We start from the raw sequence: 21370 nt of genomic DNA, 5'->3' as shown, positions 1-21370 counted from the left end.
TAATTACTCTCACTTCCAGGAGGGGGAGACATAAATTCAACCCTGCAAGTTCAACATTATACCTCATTCTGTACTTCAGAGGGCTGCACAGTCGCTCGGTGGTCAGCTCTGTCGACTCCAAAGCTAGAAGATCCCCGGTTTGTGTCCCCGCCTGGGCATGAGATCTTCCTGCATGCAATTTGCATGTTCTCCCTGTACATGCATGGGTTTTCTCTGGGTTCTCCGGCTTCCTAACGCAGTCCAAAAACACGCTCAGGTTAACTGTTGATTGTAAATTGTCTGTAGGTGTGATTGTTTGTCTCTATATGTAGCCCTGTGATACACTGGTGACCTGTCCAGGGTGTCCTCCCAATGACCCTAATGAGGATTTAGCGGTGTATAGAAAATGTATGGATAGATTTTGTACTTCAACTACCAGCCTGCCTAATAACATGGCCTGTTTTTGATAGAACTTTACAGTAATTTTACAGTTTATTCATTAGTATTCATGGCTTAACTTTCCAGGCTGTAACTGTATATCACTGCAAACAGCTTTTGGGAGGCAGTTCTCGCAGGGTGCTAAAATGAGTGCAACAAACAACAAAGATCCTCAACCGGTTTCAATATGAAATTTTCCTTGTATGTCATCTGCTTCCACACTCCCTTCATTTCCTGTTTGCTTCTCTTCTACAAAGAGTCAATCTAAGGCTAGAATGCTCAGTAAAAAAACAAAAAATCTATTGTAAGCTGACTTGTAATTACACAAATGAGAATATCAGTTTCCAGGAAGATGAGCACAAAGATTACGTCACCAACAGACACCACATTACCCCGGGTATGTGAGGATATCAGCTTTATGAAGAAATGACTTCTGTTGCTTGCTATTTATTTTAGAGTTAAATATTTTTTACTCGGAAACTGAAAAAAATTAAGCGGTCACAACTTTTTTTGGTGCATTTTGAACTCAGCCATCTTTCACTTCACTTACAGTAGATTTTTGGCGAAGTCTAAATTACTTTTGGGAAGAAAAGAAGTACAACGTGTTCTTTAGGCAGGGAACAATCGCATATTGATGTCAGTTGGCATTCAAGGTCGGCCTTTGCTAAATCTCTCAGAAATCTCCCTCAGAAAGACAAGATGTTAACAATTCCTTTCAAACACAATGACGTATCAAAGACCTACTTTCTGTTTAGTGGGTAAAGTTACCACTCTTTATTCCAGTTTTATTCTCTTGCTCACAGCCTCATGCAGCACAAAAATAAAAAAGTGACATTATTCATATAAACTGTTGTATAGTTTCATATTTAGTTAAACTTAGTTATTTTTGCCAGAGAATCAATATATACTTGGTCCATTCCTGTATATATTGGACTAGCTAAGTTGTAAAATAAGAAATAGCTCATATAGATAAAGCGTTATTGTCATTGTAACAAGTAAAACAAAATTCAAAATGCAGTATGAATCAAAAAAGCTTCATTTTGTGGATTTTTCATCTCTCATCACAATAATCCGGATGTTTACTCATGTGTTTAAAAATGTCACATTTTGAGTTTTTAGGTGGGTTGCAATGGGGATGGCTAGTGTGACGTCACGGACCACTTCCGTGTCCAAGCCGCGGCGCACCGAATGAAAACACAATGGCAGTAGCGAAAGAACCGGTCACCTTTTTCACTGTGACATCTTATTTTGCGAATTTTCCGAAGTCGGTAAAGCGAGGTCTTAACTCTTACAACTCAAACAGAGTTGTAAGAGTTAGTGTGCTGGCAGGTGGTTTTAAAGGGAAAGTGCAGGCGTCAATGAAAAGGAAAACGTACAGTGTTGAGGTGAGTAGCTAAGTAGCGTAAGCTAACAAACACAGGATGTCAGAAATAAAGCTAGCTTTATCATCTGTGTGAGGTTAAATGTCGTTTACTTGGCTTTGTTAGAGTTGTTATGTTAGATTTGAAAAGTATACTCTGAAGATTCCCAGCAGCACACTCTAGCGCTAACTTCTGCCGGGAGCACATGGCTAATTTGCATATGTAAATAACTACGCATCTCTTTACACTAATCATGAATCCATAACAGTTAAAATAATCTTAGCCAAACATTTTTAGCAAGTCAGTCCAAGTATTGGACTCAATTAAATCCAAGTCACATAGACCCATATCCTAGTCAAGTCGAGTATTTTGGGCAGATTGGTCAAGCAAGTCCAAGTCCCCAAAACTGGGACAAAAGTCTCCCTCGGCAGACTTTATTCTTATAAATTAAAAGTATAAACTTATTATCAGAGACTTTAATCTCGACCACTTTTAGTTTCTTTTGTAATGTGGCCCAAACACTCCTCATAACACAAAAAGACAACATAATTCAAGCGGCTAATACTAGCTAGCGCACGTTAGCTCCCGGCGCTAAATGTATTTTCTAAGATTAGAAATCCAACTTACCTTATCAGTGTCAGCCATCTTCTCTTCTCCTTTTCGTCCAGAGGAAAGTGGTAGAAAGATATCGTTTTATTTACATCATTTCTATTGTTGCAACACAGGACACAACACAGCACCATTATATCGTTGGTTTGGTAGGACACGGAAGTGACGTTTTTGGACACGATGACGTAGTTACTAGCCATCCCCATATAAAGTTCTAAGTAAGTAAAATGGTGTGGGCACTATATCCAAAGGCACTTAAAATACGAGAGTACCAGTTGTGTAACATATAATAATGTACATATACTGTTTGATTTTTATATAGTATTATATTAGAATAGGTCGTTAACATAACCACATAATATACTGTAAATGATAAAAGGCAAATAGAGAGTAGGATCCCAGACCAGCAATCACAAGACAGTAACGAGAGTGTTCACCATCGGCAAAGTTAGTGGATGGTTTGGGGAACAGAATCTCTTTGTCCGACACGTCTGACCAGCTATCTCATATTGGCAGAACAAAAAGCAAAGAAACAACTACAAAATTTCCCACTTAAAAGTAATGAAGCAGAGGTATAAACTGAAAATCCATGACCTGCTGGAGGAAGCTGCCCCCAGGGGGTATATTTCTTCACAAGCAAATTCCATCTGTACAAACTTGTTACTTCTGCATGAGATTAAATGTATTTTCAAATACTGATGATTGAACTGCAACGTTGATGTTACACATATCACAGTTATTTAGGATTTTTCCAAAGTAGTTTGATTATTGCCAGTTAATTCAGAATTACATCCCAGTTAGTGAGATTGTAGCTTTACTATAATTTTGATGTCATAAGCCTAACATGACAATAATGTCAAACCACCTGTCAGTGGGGATGTATAGAAAAGTTGGATAGTTAGTACTACAGCGAACTAATACAGCATAACGTCATTAGCTAAAGTCAGCTAGCAAGTTGTGCTACAAGCCAATACAGTTTAACCCTGTCATTAGCTTAACCAGCTAGTTAGTGCTACACCAAGTTAATATAACCTAACATCATTAGCTTAACATAAAGTTAGCCAGCTCAGTAGTGCTACAGCAAGCTAATATAGCTTAATGTCATTAGTTTAATATGAAGTCAGTCAGCTAGTTTGTGCTGCAGCAAGCTAATGTAGTTTAATGTCATTAGCTTAGCATAAAGTAAGTTAGTTAGCTAGTGCTACAACAAGCTAAAGTCACAAATTAAGCTAGCTAGCTTTATAGATATTGATACATATTTACAGCAGGTCAGCTATTATACTATTGTATTGGATGATGGTGTACATAATCTATCAGACATATAACAGTAGTGAGAATTTTTTTTTAAAAAAAGTCCTACTCTTAAACTTCAACATATTATAAAAATAAGTATTTATTTTTGTGCAAATTAATATACCTCTCAAGACACTAAAAAAGTTTGTATTTGCAAAGCCTTACTAATAAGGAAAATATCAAGAAAACAGAGGCTTTTTATATGATGCAGAGAAAATAATACATCAACATACCTGAAAAGAACTTTAAACTCATGCCGGGAACATGAATTTACATGTAAAAGGTTATAAAACTTAAATCAAACCAATCAGCGGACGTAGACCGACACGAGCAGCTGACCTCCGTGACGCCGCCTCTGCGTCCACACACGGAAGAGAAACTTGTCAGCCGACAATGATGGAAGAAACTCGGAAAAACAGCTCGGCGGAGGACTGTGCCATCTGCCTGGACAGAATTAAGGAGAAGAAAACGCTCAAGTGCCTTCATTCTTTTTGCTCCGAGTGCATCGACACGTTGTTCCGGTCGAAACCCGCCTGTCCGATATGCAACACCTACCACGGGGTTTTCACGGGGACTCAGCCGGAGGGAGTGATGCTGGTGACCCGCAGCTGGCAGAGTGTACCGGGCTTTGAGGGCTGCGGATCTATTATCATACAGTACTCTTTCCCACCAGGGATACAAGGGGTGAGACTGACAGGAAACACATGTACATATCAGAGGAGAGTGCCACAGCGCTGCATGTTTCCGCCGCTGTTAGGTGTTTATTTGTCCATCAGAGGACGCTGTTGTCTGCTTTTAATCACATCAGCTTATTGCCCTATGTGGACCATAGACTGTATAAGAATACAATCTAAGGCATGGAAGCACTAAAAACACCTGGATGATATATCATAAAATGACTGTCAGTCCATGCATATACCTGCCATAATAATAATAACAACAACAATAATTATTATTACACCCTAACAATGTTCCTCTGATAATATAATGCATTCTTGATTTGAGTTAAAGATTTCTCCACCTGCTGACATGAGTTTAGTGTCAGTGCTGCAGTGCATTTTTGTCCTAATCGAGCTGTAGAAAATTTTTTTCCATCCATAACTTGATATCTAAAATACAGTTTTAAAAAATCTGCAGGAATATAACATACCCTCCTTTCTGACAACAATATTTCTTTAGTTATGTACTGATAAGTTAGTTGAAAGATCATCTGTTTTATTATTCACACCACAACTAAGCTGTGCAAATTCATTTACTTGTTTAAAATTGTTTTTTCTTCATTTGTTATAACGTATGACCAGACATTTTGCTATGACATAATTATCTAGCATAAGTCAAAGCCTAAGAGATGCGCTATTTGTCCCAGCTGGGGATGCAACTAATGACTGCTGTCATTTCTGATTAATTTATTTAGATTTTATTGATTAAGTCATTAATCATACAAATTGCACCCAAAGAGCCATCTTCAAACGATTTGTCTTGTCCGATCGACATTTCAAATGCAAACGCATTCAGTTCAGTGAAAAAAGCAAATTCACCAAGTCATGCACTCAAAATGAAAGAGAAAGGGAAAAAAAATAACTCTGAAACATTTATATATCAGATTTGCTGCAGATAGATTAAGGCCATTTGATTAATGAGATCATTATTTTCATTTCATTATTGTACTCTTAGTATGTGGCAGCAATTTTATTTACAGATAATTTTAGAGCATTTTTCTTGCTGGAATCAGATGAGCAAAGCAGACCAAAGTAAATGTAACAAACTAAGGGCTGATTTTCATTTTGGATGCACTCAGTACTCAAAAAAGCTCAAAAACAACAAAGGAGGGAAGTTAGATGTTTGTAAGGAAAGGACAGCGAGAGATGGGCTGTGATTTTTGCTGTTGTGAAAATGTTTCTTGTATGACTAAATACTTCAAAATCAGTTTTTCTCTCTAATTGTGACTTTAGAAACTACCCCGATCCTCGTGTAACTCCTTAAAGGGAGATGTGAGAATGAGCTCTACCTCCTAATCTATAAAACACATATGTTGTTTTACGAACACATTCTATCTTGGTAGTGAATCTTAAGTGTCCACAGTTCCTAAAGGGACAATTTTCATTCACATGTAAGACTTGTCATAAATGGGCCACTATCGTATATCAGTGTATATTACTAATATTTCCATTTATGTAAGAATCTATGCAATACCACTGGCATGTGCAAGAATGTTATTTCTATTTAGTACTTAAGTATATCTTGGTTTGTTTTGGATCGTTTTTATTTTGTACTTCATTTTCTTAATGTTTCCAATGTCTGCAGTAGCACTGTAAATTCCGCCACTGTGGGCTCAATAAAGGCTTATCCTAATATGTTGTCGTTTACTGCATTACAGCCTGAGCACCCAAACCCGGGGGTGAGGTACAGCAGGACCTCTCGTACCGCCTTCCTGCCAGCCAGTGAGGAGGGAGAGAAAGTCCTGAAGCTGCTGAGGAAAGCCTTCGACCGGAGACTCATCTTCACCGTCGGACGATCCGTCACCACGGGCCTCAACAACGTCATCACCTGGAACGACATTCACCACAAGACCAGCATGGAAGGCGGACCACAGTGGTAATACACATTTAATAAAGTCCAGCTGTTGTGTCCCAATTGAACCACAATCTAATAAGATACGGTTTTTAATAAGTGAGTGAAAAACACTAAAAGCAGGTATAGATGAAGCGACTAATAATATGTATAGACAGTCAATACAAATAGTCTGTAGCCATGTTAGCAGCTCTGTGACGCTGTACTAGTCTTACACAAGTGAATATACACTCTGATAGGTGGTAGCATACTGATCTTTTGCAGGTATAGCATTTGCCATGTAGTTTAGTTAGCCAGCATGCTAACTTTTGCTTATCATCACTGAACACAAAGCACAACTGACAGGATAGTCATAGGTTTGATGGTAAAACAAATAGAAGGAAACTCAGGGATCACCAGAGTTAAAAGTCCAGTTGTTAAAGATATATTTCAGTCTGCACCCAAGTGGTGAACCTACTGAAAGGTTGATACTGTCGTCCTCAGAGCCCTGATACTATTGTGTGAATCAAGGGGCATGTAAGGCTGAATTCTAGAAAATGCAAAGCACAAAGATTAATATCTATAGGAAATCCCTAAAATGCACCTGGTGTCAGCTGGAATGTCACATTGTTCATGTCGAGCAAACACTGTTTTAAGTCTCTGTTTTTGGTTTGCGATCAAGGAATATGATTAAGTTTTGTGTTCACCTTTATCAGAATCAGTTTTATCAGATATATTTTTACAAAGCAGGCAGGCATAGCTAATAAGAAATCTGATTTTCTTGATCTAGAGTATCATGACATATTTGTTTTTTGGCAGTATATCAAATTTTAGATGGAAAATAAATTGTATCTGCGTCCTAGAAATCACTTTCAACTAAGTTCCCCATTACAAAAACACCTCTCAAGGAAGTGTGTTGATTCCAGATCACATGACCTGCTCCACATGATGTCATTTCCTCCTGAAGAAAAGACTCCAAGGCTTTCTTAGTTATTTAATATAAAGTAGTGTGTGAGTCAAGTGTGGATTTATGGCATGTCAACAAGTTTACTACAATATCTTTTTAAAAACTGTCAATTTCAATTTCACCCAATTGTATATATAATATTTTAGAAGAATCTTTCTTCGGGCCATGTTGATTTTCGTCCTGAAAACAGCAAAAATGTCAACTGTGTTACAAAAAGTCCAGCAATTGTATATTGACCCAGCTATAAGAAATCTGTTTTCCTGATCTAAAGAATCATTCACTACATGTTGTGTTTGCTTCTTTCCATCACAGTTTTGGATATCCAGATCCAGATTACTTGTCCAGGGTTCAAGAGGAGCTTCGTCTTAAAGGAGTGACAGAAGATGACTGACAGGTGAACACGTCCTTAACAGATTTAATACTGTGTATTGTTACAGAGATCCTTATTTGCAGTCTGCACTTTTTGTGGAATCTTAATCACTGACACTTGAATAATTTTTTTTGTTAAGTGGCTCAATGGCATGAGGGATGGAGGTGTCCCACACATGTTTTGCCTATTACCTGACTATGCAAAAGCTGCTTTAAACACAGTCAGTCCTTATTTAAACTACGAAACAAGGCTTACAGTTCAGTGCTTTTTTTAATAAAATGTTTTGCTGCTGACCGTTAGATTTCACTCACATAATTGTTCCACATCCCGTTGTTTAGCTGTAGCACATTTTAGAAAATAACTGGTATAGATGTTTGCATCAACATAGGGCTAGTTCTGTTAATGTTGGACTCCAACTAAAGCTGACATTGAGTGAATACATTTGAAGATATGCATGTATAATATATAGTATTTATGTATGTATGCACACTACCGTTCAGAAGTTTGGAGTCACCCAGACATTTTCATGTTCTCCATGAAAACTCACGCTTTTATTCATGTGCTAACATAAATGTACAAAAGTCTTCTAACCATCAGTTAGCCTTTCAACACCATTAGCTAACACAATGTAGCATTAGAACACAGGAGTGATGGTTGCTGGAAATGTTCCTCTGTACCCCAATGGAGATACTTCATTAGAAATCAGCCGTTTCCAACTAGAATAGACATTTACCACATTAACAATGTCTAGACTGTATTAATGATTAATTTAATGTTATCGTCACTGCAAAAAAACCATCTTTTCTTACAACAATAAGGACATTTCTAAGTGACCCCAAACTTTTGAACGGTAGTGTATGTTTAGGAAGAGAAGTGAGAAACAATGGTGTGACATTGTTTTAGGTCATGTATTAGGATAATTGTGGTGGTAACAGATTTTTTTTTTTTATTGTCAACAAATCGCACGAAAACACAAACTAGTAACAGAGTGTCAAGTTTTGGCTGTGTAGTCAAAACCCATACAATATATAGCTTATTCCTGTGTTTAAAACGCGTCAGTGGGTGGAGTGTTGATTTGTTACATTGAACAAGATCATTGTAGTTTGTTTTGAAATTAACCCAAATGATCTTTTTTTTTTTTTAGATTTTCTTATTTACTGAAAAAATGTATTGTTACAATTTAAATATATATATATATATATATATATATATATATATATATATCCAGTTTGGGGCTCAGACATGCACATAGAACATTGTCAGATTTTGTGTTTTCAAAAGATTTGTTGACAGAATATCTTCAGTCTGATGGCTAATCATAGTATACACTCATTTATTTTGTGTCTTCATAAGATATCTGTCAAACTTTGGAACTAAAGAATGTGTCAAACTAAAGGAGGACCAGGAGTCCTGTGAATTCGCTTGTCCAGCCATTTAATTGAGTCTAAAAATGTCTGATATTGTTGCCTTTTACCCCTCTGCTCCACTAGAGGGTGATGCTCCCCTCAGAGAAGCCTGTGTGATGGCGTCTGCTCGGTATGCAGCTCCATCATCATCACAAACCCTCAGTCCTGCAGCACCTCCCAAACCCCATCGCCCAAAGTCAGCGAGAGGAGCAGAGCATCTGCTACAGATGATGAGTCATGTGTTTCTATGGTGCTCGGGGCAGTTTTAGCAGCGGCAGCATTAGCGGCTCACATATGTAACATAGGAAGGCCACATTGTGTTTGACCACACTGACTTGATAATCTCTGGTTTTACTGATGGCAGTGTAAATACTGTCAAAGCTCAGTGGCTATTTTTAGATTTGGAGGAGCAGTTTAAAGATTTAAGACCCAAGAGTTCAAGGCTCCTTTCTCATCTGAGCTATTGTGCAGGTTACAGAGCTGTCTGTACTCAGATGTTAAATGTGTAACAAGTGCCCCAGCCATCACTAGAAATACAGCAAACTAAAGACGTCCTGTTGTCTCAGACCTGTTTTCCTGCAGCAGTGAAGGCTTAAGCTCCGTCTCACTGACCTGCACCCATTTCCTGTTACGACTGAACGTGCATCATATCCGTCTGATCTTTTTTCTCAGGGGCAACTGTGGAGTTATCGGATGAGGAAATACCTTTAACCTATATTTCTGTCGTGAAGAGTGCACATGTGACGAGGCAGACTTACCAGGTTTGGCCTCTTTAGCACTCTGGCGTTAGCGTCTGGGGGCATTTCTGTGGCCTAGGATCTCAGGGCATCTGCTGCTCTCACAAAGCAGACCAGGACCCATCTGCTCAAACTTACCACCCCCCTCCTCCTATCTCATGTTTCCTGCCATAAATAATCACTGAAATCCATCCATTTCTCATCATCATCCATCTTTCCATCAGTTTTCTATTAACTGTCTGTTCATTATGCGAGTTATTTCCCTTTGTGCCGTGCTGTGTAAATGGACGACTATTTCAGCACACATTTGCAGATATTGTCATTTTCTACTATATGCAAATTAGGAAATTGTTAAATTGTGTAGCTGAACGTGAGAAAGACAAAGAAAACAGTGATACAGTTGTTCAAATTGGAGAGTAAATACAATAAGCATGCCCGCGACAAAATGTACTTTCAGTTCAGTGGATGTAACCTACATTTGAGCATCAAATATTCCATGTGAATTCTTCAGGATTGTTTCCATAAAAAAATCATTCTGTAGACAGTCTTCCTTCAGGCATTATTGTTAAAATGCAAATCATATTCTCGATTAAACTCAAGTGAAATTACACAGACTCTGTGGGTTTTTTTGTTCGCGCTCTAACTTTTCCGCGAGGGTTTTGGTCAGGATTTTAAATTAAAAATTAATGATTCTGAGGCCCTCTCTGCAGGTATTTCCCTTCTTTGACAGTCCATCTGGTCCATCTGGACATCTGGGGAATAAGGGGCAAAGAATCACAGAGATGCAAGCAGAGCTATAAATATGTATAAATGATTATGCAGAAGCAATACTGTGGGTGGATTAAACATGCATCAACGTAAAAGGCCAGCGACAAGCCTCCTTATAAAAATGGATTGATGACCGAGTGAAAACAAGCTCTCAGCGTATGTATTAAAACGGATAATTCGGCTTTTGCTCATTTCAACCAGATCTGTACTGTTGCACAGGATCGACTTGGATGTTCAAGCGGCGAGCCTTTGTTGAATTCAGGTTTCAGGGTGTGACTAGACAGCTGCACGGGAGGGGCTCCAAAGAAAACACGCAAATGTATGTGTATACCCATCAGACGGGAGATGTGCAGCGTTTCCTGTACTAGAGATGATAAGGAAATCATTATGTGACAATGCAGAGCTGTTGTTGGTGCCCTCTCTCCCCACTGTGCTCCTTAATTAGTGTCTCTGGCTGTGGGGAGTACCCTGGCACATCGCCCGCCTGCCTGCCTGCCTGCCTCCTCATCCTCTCATCCAGCCAGTCACACAGGTACCTGTGCATGATACGCCACACTTCTTCCCCCTCCTTCACTGTAATGAGGATCAACTCCTCCAGACGTAACCTACTTTTGCATACCTTTGAAGGTATATTTTTACATCTTCACCCAGTTTCGCACCTTTAGCGCCAAAGTTGACCGAGATTCTCCAGCTTCCGTGAATTTAAGAAAAGAAAAATCTGCATCCAGATCACAAAAGACAAACAATGACATTTGAGGCTGTGTTTGTGTGTTGGTGTAAATGGACAGGAGGGGAGGCTGAGGAGGAATCTGTCTCCGTACACTGTCTTTGTGTGACAGAATGTCAGCCCACATCGCTGACATGCTCATTCACTGTGCCTGAGGCTGTTTGCTTAAGAACAGCAAAGTGAAGGTGGGTGTGTGGGTGCTTGTGCTTTCTGTGGCTTTTGTCTGCGCGCCCTTGACTGCATCTGTGCATACAGTATGTACGGATATGCACTAGTGAATACACGATCGTGTGTGTGTGTGTGTGTGTGTGTGTGTGTGTGTGTGTGTGTGTGTGTGTGTGTGTGTGTGTGTGTGTGTGTGTGTGTGTGTGTGTGTGTGTGTGTGTGTGTGTGTGTGTGTGTGTGTGTGTGTGTGTGTGTGTGTCAGGCTGTTTCTCACATTCTGTTCTCTGATTCATAGCTGGGGTTACATGGCTTTTTGTCTGCCTGATTTAGCAGAACAGACCCTCTGCTTTTCTTAGTAATGCTGACAGATTTACTGACTTACTTCACTGACGGGACACAACGGCGGAGCTGGCAGCTACTGGGGTCTTTGGCTGGCTTGTCTTCGGCACAGATTGAAGGCTCTGCTCAAGCTGTTCTTCATTAGCAACAGCTGAGTTTCTCCATGATATGAGAATAGCAGCTCCATCATCTGTCCTCTGTGAGAGAGATTTAAACAGTGTCCAGTAATTACCTCTCCAAACTTTAATCGGGAGCTCTGTTTTCATCAGGTCTTCATTGTCTTTTGTTTGTGGCACACGCAGAGTCCATCCTCATAGTATTATTCATGTGCAGCTGCACTAACTGGGTGTGCAGCAAAATGAAAATATCCAACAAAAGTGCACATACAGTCTGGGAAATATTTTTCGGGGTGCATTAAGGAATACCACACTCCTTTGTTGTCCTTTCTGTCTGCATGCTCAGCCTTGGCCGTCCACTCTCAGATTGCCTCGTGTTAGTGCAATTATCTCCGGCTGTCATGACAACTAGCATGAACTTTCTATCATTTTTACTAACAGGAATATTAACCAAGGTCTGTCTTTGTTCTGCACAACTGCAACAGCTGTCTGGAGCTTTTGTCACATTGGTGGAAAAACAGATTCTATTTATGACAAAAGCTGAGTGAGGCGAGCTGAATTTTTTCCTTTGTGAAGACACTGAGCTTTCACAGGTATTGAAAGGCTCAAACAGACATTGGGAATATCTGTGAGAGTGAATGCAGATATATTCACTCACTGGCCACTTTATTAGGTACAATTTACGAGTTAAAGGATGGACCCCTTTTGCCTTCAGAACTGCCTTAATTCTTAATTGGATTATGTAAATTTTGTCATTTCTTATTATAGGATAGCGTTACTTTTAAGCCAACAATTCAGTAAGAAAGTATGGTTTTACCTTACTGAAATGTTTCGACGGCGTCTGCAATCTTCTGCACTTGTGACTTCATGGCATACTTTCAACAAGGTGTTGGAAACATTCCTCAGAGATTTTGGCGCATTATTGACACGATAGCATCACATATGTGTCGGCTGCACATCCATGATGCCAGTCTCCCGTTCCACCACATTCCAAAGGTGCTGTATTGGATTGAGATCTGGTGACTGTGGAGGCCGTTGGGAGTGCAGTGAACTCATTGTCATGTTCGAGAAACCAGTTTGAGATGATGTGAGCTTCGTGATGTGGAGCAATTTCCTGCTGGAAGTAGCATCAGAAGATGGTCACTGTGATCATAAAGGGATGGACGTGGTTAGCAACAATACTGTGGTAGGCTGTGGTGTTTAAATGATGTTCAGTTGGTACTAAGGGGCCTAAAGTGTGCCAAGAAAATATCCCCCACCATTACACCACCAGCAGCCAGAACCATTGATACAAGGCAGGGTGGATCCATGGTTTCATGTTGTTTACGCCAAATTCTGACCATCTGAATGTCACAGCTGAAATGGAAACTCATCAGACCACGCAACGCTTTTCCAATCTTCTATTGTCCAATTCTGGTGAGTATAGGAGCCAAATTTAGATTTATGTTGATTTTCATGCATTACTTCTTTTCATTAGTATGTGGATGTAAATGGGAGGGAGAGAGCGTGTGTGCCTTTGGGAGAACGAATGGCCACAGGTGTGTTTAGCTCCACCTAGAGGAGACCAGAGAGTCTAACTCCACCCGGCTCAGGAAGTTGCAAGTGGAGCCCAAGGGGAAAGCCTAAAAACCAGCTGCCACAGCATCTGAGCGACTGAGGACGGCAAACTTTTTTTTTCACTATGTGACTGCATCAAGGAACTAGGCCTTCTTAAAGACTCTTTAAAGATTTTCAATTTATCTGTAATTCAACAATAAATGTTTTATCTGCATGTGTCAAGACTAAATCCAACTCAGCCATCAGTAGTGGTCAAGCAGCAGACTAAAGGGGTTTGCTGAAATTGCTACTACACTGAGCTTGTGTGAATTGGCACCTGGTGTGGTCTTCTGCTGCTGTAGCCCAACTTCTTCAAGGTTCTACTTGTACGTTCAGAGTTGGTATTCTGCATCCCTTGGTTGTAACCAGTGGTTACTTCAGTTACTGTTGCCTTTTCTATCATCTCCAACCAGTCTGCCCATTCTCCTCTGACCTCTCACATCAACAAGTATTCTGGTCCACACAACTGCTGCTCACTGGATGTTTTCTCTTTTCAGACCATTCTGTGTAAACCCTAGAGATGGTTGTGTGTGAAAATCCCAGTAGATCAGCAATTTCTGAAACACTCATGCCATGTTCAAAGTCACTTAAATCCCCTTTCTTCCCTATTCCGAAGTTGTCTTGACCACGCCTACATGCCTAAATACACTGAGTTGCTGGCATGTGATTGGCTGATTAGCTATTTGTGTTAACAAGCAGTTGAACAGGTGTACCTAATAAAGTGGCCGATGAGTGTATGTTGCATAGGAAGGCTGCATGTGGTGGCATCTCTACTATAAGTGAGCCACACTGAAAGTTTGAAGGCAGCAGTTATTGTACTGTTTGAATAGTTTTATTTCTTTATTCACAGAGAAAGTTTGATGTAGCACAGGTTCCATGAATAGGAAGTACAACTTAAGATACAGCCCTAAAATTAAGAGTAAAAACTACATAAGTATGGATTTCATAACATTTCTTTACATGTGTAGACCAGTGCTGAAGAATTAAACAGTTTTTGCCAGATTGCAACCTCATGGTTATGAAAAGAACTTGTCTTAGGCACGATCTTTTGCACAAGCAGTTGGACTCCACAATACCCTGTAAATATAAATATGGACTTGGTCAAGAAAAAACTTTTTGCTTGCACAACTGTACGTTTTGTATTGCTGAGCCAACGTGTAGGCTGCAGCAGTCCACTTGTTGGCAGAGACTGTGGGCCACACAAAGATTTTTATCTACCAATAAGTGATGTAACTCCTTCTTGCTCTATAATCCTGGGGTGTGCATCCACGCAGAAGCCTGATACAGATCCAGAGAAGCTGCGACTAAACCTGCAGAACTGTCAAACACTAACCGGTGGACGTTTTTATGTGTCTTAAGGTTAAGATGAAGAAAATCCCTGCCATTACGAAGCGGGCGCCTTCCTTCACCTGTGGTTTGCTGATGCAAAGACGTCACGCTTTCCCGAGGGTTCAGCAGGAGGTCTTACAATTAGCAAATGGAGCAGCTGCACCTTATAGCAGCAAACAACTCACTCAGCAGTTTAGCCGATGAATCAAATATGCAAACAGGAAGCTTAATCATGTCAGATAATAACTATCAATATGTAACTATCAATCCAGCAAAGTGGAAAATTGTGTTAAATTACCAGCAGATATGGCCTAAACCCACCCAAGTCCTTTCATACATGCTGTGCACATCTAAATCAATAGTAAACATAATTGAAGCCCCAGGATGACTCTCTGACATGGAAATATTTGCTTTTGACTTAAACCAAACATTGCAAAATGTTGAAATGCGAGAAACACGATGAAACGCACAACACAAAGTAGATCTATGAATATTTTCTCTCCCCTTAAGAGCTCTGTGGAACATCAGGGGCCACGTCTGTAATTAAAGAGAGACGGAGGAGAGTGAGTATTTTAGATATTGCCTGTGTGGCATACTGATTCCTGTCACAAAGGTGCCTCTAAGCCTTCTACAGTCAGAGAGAATAGAAACTGGGAGAAAATGCATATTTACTTTCCAAAGATGCTCATCCCCCCAAGCAGCCGTGAATCAAAAAGTCAGGAATATGTGAGTCAAAGGGAAGCGGAAGAAGAAACAGAGGGAAAAGAAGAAACAGATTTCAGAGGGAGGACACAGACAGATGGCGAATGAAAATCCTCCGCGGGAATATCTTTGGAGCTGATGTGTTGCATAGTAACAGACTGCAGTTCCACTATCTAGACAATGCATTGATTAAAAACCTCTCCTTTTTTTCCCTCAAGCCGCCTTTAAAAAGTGATTAGTCGTATCTGAACTGAGAACATGGCTGTATTTTGAATGGTCATCAAGGCTCGTGTGATTGCATAACCAGGAGAGGGAGCGGAGATGAAGCGGGAGAGAGCAATGCGAGGAAGTAGCGATATTCTCTCCTCCCGGATGAGAACATCAAACAAGACCACTCTCCTTATTCTCTGAAATATTTATCCAGCCTTTCTCTTTACCAACAACACATTCCATGCAGTTTGGCCTATTATCTTTAGCTCCACACATTCAGAACTGGGTTCAATGAGCCGAGCAGGACTCAAAATAAAGTCCAGCAAATTTTAATCTCTCTTTGTCCCAAACAGGATATTCTGCCACAGTGTTGATGCTTGGACACTCGAATATAGAATGACAAATTTAACCCTCCTGTCATCTTCATTTACAGGCACCAAAATATATTGTTTCCTTGTCGGAAAAAAATCCAAAAATTCAGCCAAAAAATCCCCAAATTTTTGAAAATTTGCAAAACATTCAGGAAGAAAATTTCAGTAATTCCTTAATAGTTTTATTTTTAAAAAAAAAAAAACAAATTTGGCAAGACAATTCTTGTAAATATTTTCCAAAAATGACTAAAAATCTTCCAAAAATATCCTTAAAATATCTAAAGTGATTATATATATCAGTAATACTTCTGATATTTTCTTTAAGAACATTTTTAACATTTTTTTTTCCCACCAAGATACATTCAAAGATTTCCCTGAAATGTTGAAAATGTGGACATCAGAAGTTTCACTGTGAAAATATATTTTTTTCCCACATTTTTAAACTTTAACCCCTTAGTCCCTACAGCCCCCGCCTAAGAGTAGGTGCCTCACAAACAGGGCTCAGGGACTAAGGGGTTAAAATGGGTCAATTTTGACCCGCAGGAGAACCCAAGGTTTAACATGTGATTTAAACACTGCTCTGCCTGCCAATCCACACATCAAGCCAGATATTCAATGTTGAATTTGTCATTTGCATGCTTTCATGATAATTAAAGAGTAGCGAGGTGCCTATCTGCAGTGGTTGGCACATGCGTGATGATCCCACTGTGTCATGACCTTCTGAACAACATAAAAAAAGGGCAAAGACTGTCGACTGATTGTGCACCTGTCTCTTGAAGTCAGCGGACTTGGCAGAGGCTACATTTGAGCTCAGGTTGGCAGCAGGTTGGAAGTCATATCCACCCAGACGCTGGCATGCAGGACTCGGTCTACTCAGTTCATTAAGTGTCTTGCATGTATTAGTGTGTATATACGCTGCATGTGCTGTGAAAAACATTGTGAGTCAGTGACTTACTCATGCTTACGCTGTTAATCTGCTCTTGACGCCTCTGTTGTGCTGCTTGATTAGAAGGTACGCGTTACCGTCGGATGGCAAAACAGCTCTGACACGTTTGCTTTGAGAAGGTATCTGTGCAGCTCCACTGCATCCTTCAGAACTCCCTGCACTGTGCCTCTTCCTTTTAAAAGATGATACATTTTCCTCATGGTGATGCTACCTGTTGTTGTCATGGCTACATATCCCTGCAATGAAGTGCCAGTCAATTAAATACACTGAAAACAAAACCTTGAAAGAGAGAGTGACCATCTATACCTCTTGTATGTTTTCTCAAAGGCGGCCTGTTTAATCTTCCTATCTTCGCTGCACCTTGGCTCACTTCGGTTTCCTGTGGATGCTGCCAGACAGCAAAGACCTCTTCCCAATGCGGTGCTTATGTAATCTGCATTGGCTCTATGCTTCAGTTCCCCCTTTGAGTATGTACATGCAAGAACATCCCTCTAGTGTGTGTATTCTCAGTGATTTTACAGCTCCCTTGTCACTAAGGATCAATGTCATTGCTCTGCTCAGTGCTCCTCTTGGTCCCCCACCCTCCTCCTCCTTTAACACTCCAGTGTCTGCATCTGTTGCAGCAAAGCATGTACAATCTATCACAGTCCTCTTTTCAAAGCCCCCTCCATTTGGAAGTAGAACAGAGATAAGATCCAGACCTAAAGACACTGAGCTAGTGAAGACATCCTCCCGTCTCTGCACTCGCCCTCCTCCTCGGCCTTTGCTCACACCCCATCTCCTTATTCCTTTTCTGCCCAACCCCCCCTACCCAAGGAAGAGCTGAGGAGTTATTGCTCAGTGGGAGGGCCCTCTGGTCCCACGTGCATCCCAGGCTAAGCTGCACACACACCTCACACTCCCTCAGACCACTAAAAGCACATGCTCCCGCCTGTAGCCATGGTTCCCTGAAGAGGAGTGGTGGAGACAAAAATGAGCAGAGTGCTGCCTGCAGTGGCCTCAGCCTTCTCTTTGTCTGCCTCCCATCCTTCCTCCCACTAATACTGCTCTGATAGCTGCAGGGACCTTAAGGAGAACAGTTGCACACACGCACGTGCATGCACGCTCATGGAGATGTGCTGCCTTTGGAGGAATTCACTGGCCCTTTTAATGCTTGCTCTTGTTCCCTCAGAGTTACAGAAAGGGTTCATCCACCAGTTTAGGCTGTAAGGTTTAGATTCAGCGCCTTGATGTGTGCAGTTACAGCGGTGGAAATGCTCTCGACCACTGAGCAAAAAAGTACAATGGTGGTGAAAAACAGCAGACACGCATATGGTGTAATTAAGGAGTAATTATTACTGCTGTGCACTCAGTCTGCTACAACCGACCTAATCTGGCATTTTAATCAGCATGAAGGACAAAGCATTGGACCCTGCTTATTTCCCCACTGGTGCAGCTGAGGGAATGGTGTGTACGGGCACTGTGCTGATCTCTCCGTGTTATTTTGGCTTGTGCAGACACATGCGGGATGTGGCCTGTAGCCAAATCCGCTGTGCATGTGCGTGTGTGTGTGTCCGTGTGTGTGCGTGTGTGTGTTTTTGTGTGTTAAGGGTACAGCTCAGTGCCCCTCCTCACTCTCTCGTGCACAAATAGTGTCACATTGTGTGCAGCAAAGCACGCCTTGGCCTTTGTGTGTGGTTGCCCAGTGATCACAAAGACGAGCCCAGAGCAGGTTTATGGTTTGTGTGTGTGCGTTTGTCTGCTTTGTTTATGTTTTGGATGTAAGGTTTGGATTGGTGCTCTGACTGCGAGGAAACTGCTCAGTTCAAAATCAATATATATAATTTTAAATATTCTTTATGTACAATAAACAAAACTGACAAAACATCGTCATCGTCATTGCATGTGTACTTTTACTACACTAATGCACACGCAACATAGCATAATATGTAAAATATGAATTAAAATGACAACACTGCAAATATTTTTACGTTTTAGCAATAAATGCTACACACAAATAAATAAAGTGTAGAATAAACTAATGATTTCTGCCACATAAGGGTGTCTGCTTACTGGCCTGTCCATGTAACCGAAAAACGGCACAAATTTTCGAGTCCTTTCCTCCTTGGAAAAACAAACACAAAAAATAAAAAGCAGTTCATTTTCAGAGGAACAACTTGTGCTTTCCCGCTGTGGCCACAGGGAACATTAAACAATTGCTCACATTTGACTGAGCTCATTGGTGGTGCTGCCAGGGAAACACAAGGTCAAGAGGGAGCTCTGGAGGGGGGGGGCATAGGTTTAGCCACAGAGGGGAATTTAGATTCAGAGGCCACATATAGACGTGGGGGTTGTGGAGGAGCAGATTAAGAGTCAGCAGCGATTCAAATGGCACAGAGTCAGATCTCTGTGCTTTTATTGTGATGTTTATAGCATGTTGTTGCTTCTTAACCTTGGCTAAATACTGTAGAATAAAAAACAAAGTTTGCTGAGGCTAATGGGGATTTAAATTGTTGCATGTGGTGTTGGAAATGTCATAATTTGGTGAATTTGATGGGGGCACCTGACAAAAAGTTATTACTATTTGCCTGAATAACAGTTGTTGAGACATTTCACACAAAACCACAAATGTCAAGCTCAAAATGGTGTCGGATGAGACGTCTGATGCTCAACGAAGTCTTTAGGATTCAGTTTCTGGGGACAATGAGTATCTGTAGAAAAGTTTGTCACAGCTTATCCAATAAATGTTTAGAAATTTCACACAGTAAGTGACAACTTTGAGCTGCCGGCGACAGTCGAATAAAATCAGGAAATCAACCACAACAGCGTGATTCATCCTCGTAAATCTACGAAATCTGCATGGCAATCAAGTCAACAGCTGTCAAGATGTTTCACTTCGGAACAAAGAGGTGAAAAGACAAACTGGCTCGCAGCATGGATTACAAAATGCAACAAGAGGAAAATACGGATTTTGGAACCACTAATGAATATGTAGATCTTTAATACCTCAGTCTATTATTTCCTCTGAGAGTGTGCAGCGGCAAAAGAAGACATTATTTAGGATTAAAGACGCAATGGGAATATTGTGATCATGCCCTGTGAAATCCTGCCCTACGACATGCTTTTTTTGTGAGCAGAACTGGCTGAATAGGAAGTTGATGGGTTTGGATATTCTGGCCCTGCCCTGCACTGCGGCAGAGGCAGAGAATCTGGTGTCTGAAAGCGAGAGAGAGAAAGAGAGGGAGAAAGAGAGACAGAGAGAGAGAGAGAGAGAGAGAGGGAGCACACTGCAGGACTTGACACCTCATCACACCTCATCAGTAATCAAAGATTAACACACATCTGCACAGAAAGATGGATGCACACAGTCTTTGCAGGGGCATTAATCCACACCATTTTCTGTTTCTTTTTTACAATGTGGTAGATTTGCCAGCATACAAACAGGAGACATTAAGAGACAGGTTGCTTCTAGAATGTGCTGTTGTGTTGTTGTGTCCTTGCAGAGAGTTATCTGAGGACCCAGAACATGATGTTAACATTACACAACAGCACTGAGGGCTGTCCACTCACTGCTGCATAACTCCCCTCAGATCACCCTTTGCACCGCCGTCCAGACCCGCAGAAAAACTGCTCAGTCCAGCACGAACACTGACTCACTGGACTAAACTATATTTGTAATGCTGTTTATTTATTTATCTACTGCCTGCACATACTTTTGAATTAGAATAATCACTATAAACCTGGTGGAGCATCTTCCATAATCAATGTGGTTTTTGATTAATTGATTTAAATGTCATGAGGTCAATTTTGTCACGGAGATTGATACTCTGATTAGTTGAAAATGTGTCTGAATCAAAAAGAATGTCCTCTATAGTACAGCCCAGTACACTGGCTTTGTGAGGGTAAAATGCCCTCCCTCCTCTGCTTTTTGTCCATGGCAACACAGTAATTCCTGGTCAAAGTGACCCACTGTTTGTGTAGGAGACAAAGAACCTTTCTAAGGTGGCTGTAGATGGCAAAGTATTAACAAAGTGGCAGGGTTGATCCTAAAAGCTCAGTGGACTGTGCCACGATGCCACTTCTCTTTAACCAAACCCTCAAGGTACAAGATACAGCTGAGTGGGCAATTGAACTCTCTGTGCCTGTCCAGATGTTGGCCTAATTTACTACGACTAGCAGCGTATGTGGCCCATTTACATGTCCTCACACCCAGTGTGTGTGTCTGCATGTGCACAATGTCAGCCTCTGCCTCAGGTGCTCCGGCATTCACCCCACTGACGGCCCATAATTCACTTTGTTTTTAGCAGAAAGCACCCAGAGGTTTGCCGACCTCAGGTTCGACTTCCTCACACCAGTTTATTAATCAAAGCATTTTGATGAGTTCAGTTCAGAAATTTTAAAACCAGCACGAC

At 40.8% G+C, this 21370-nt stretch overlaps 1 protein-coding gene across 2 annotated transcripts; it reads left to right on the top strand.

The window, feature by feature from the left end:
- Positions 1–4008: 4008 nt before the first annotated feature.
- Positions 4009–10318, top strand: LOC110958604 (probable E3 ubiquitin-protein ligase DTX3). 2 transcript variants are annotated; one of them, XM_022205213.2, is made up of 4 exons: positions 4009–4364; positions 6058–6275; positions 7510–7591; positions 9058–10318. In XM_022205213.2, exons 1-3 carry the CDS (start codon positions 4074–4076, stop codon positions 7586–7588), a joined length of 588 nt encoding a protein of 195 aa, XP_022060905.1. In that variant the 5' UTR covers positions 4009–4073; the 3' UTR covers positions 7589–7591; positions 9058–10318. The 2 variants fall into 2 exon arrangements, with proteins under 2 accessions (XP_022060905.1, XP_051805103.1); XM_051949143.1 differs by having other exon boundaries at positions 4010–4364; positions 7510–10318.
- Positions 10319–21370: the final 11052 nt, after the last annotated feature.

This window comes from Acanthochromis polyacanthus, chromosome 6 (assembly GCF_021347895.1).
Source record: "Acanthochromis polyacanthus isolate Apoly-LR-REF ecotype Palm Island chromosome 6, KAUST_Apoly_ChrSc, whole genome shotgun sequence".
NCBI lineage: Eukaryota > Metazoa > Chordata > Actinopteri > Pomacentridae > Acanthochromis > Acanthochromis polyacanthus.
This window is presented reverse-complemented; position numbering and strand designations above follow the sequence as displayed.

Bases quoted from the DNA above. Each gene is read 5' to 3' on its own strand.
- LOC110958604 (XM_022205213.2), top strand. From the start codon at position 4,074: ATGATGGAAGAAACTCGGAAAAACAGCTCGGCGGAGGACTGTGCCATC. The intron at 4,365-6,057 runs GTGAGACTGACA...ACTGCATTACAG, and splicing joins TCCCACCAGGGATACAAGGG to CCTGAGCACCCAAACCCGGG. The intron at 6,276-7,509 runs GTAATACACATT...TTTCCATCACAG, and splicing joins ATGGAAGGCGGACCACAGTG to TTTTGGATATCCAGATCCAG.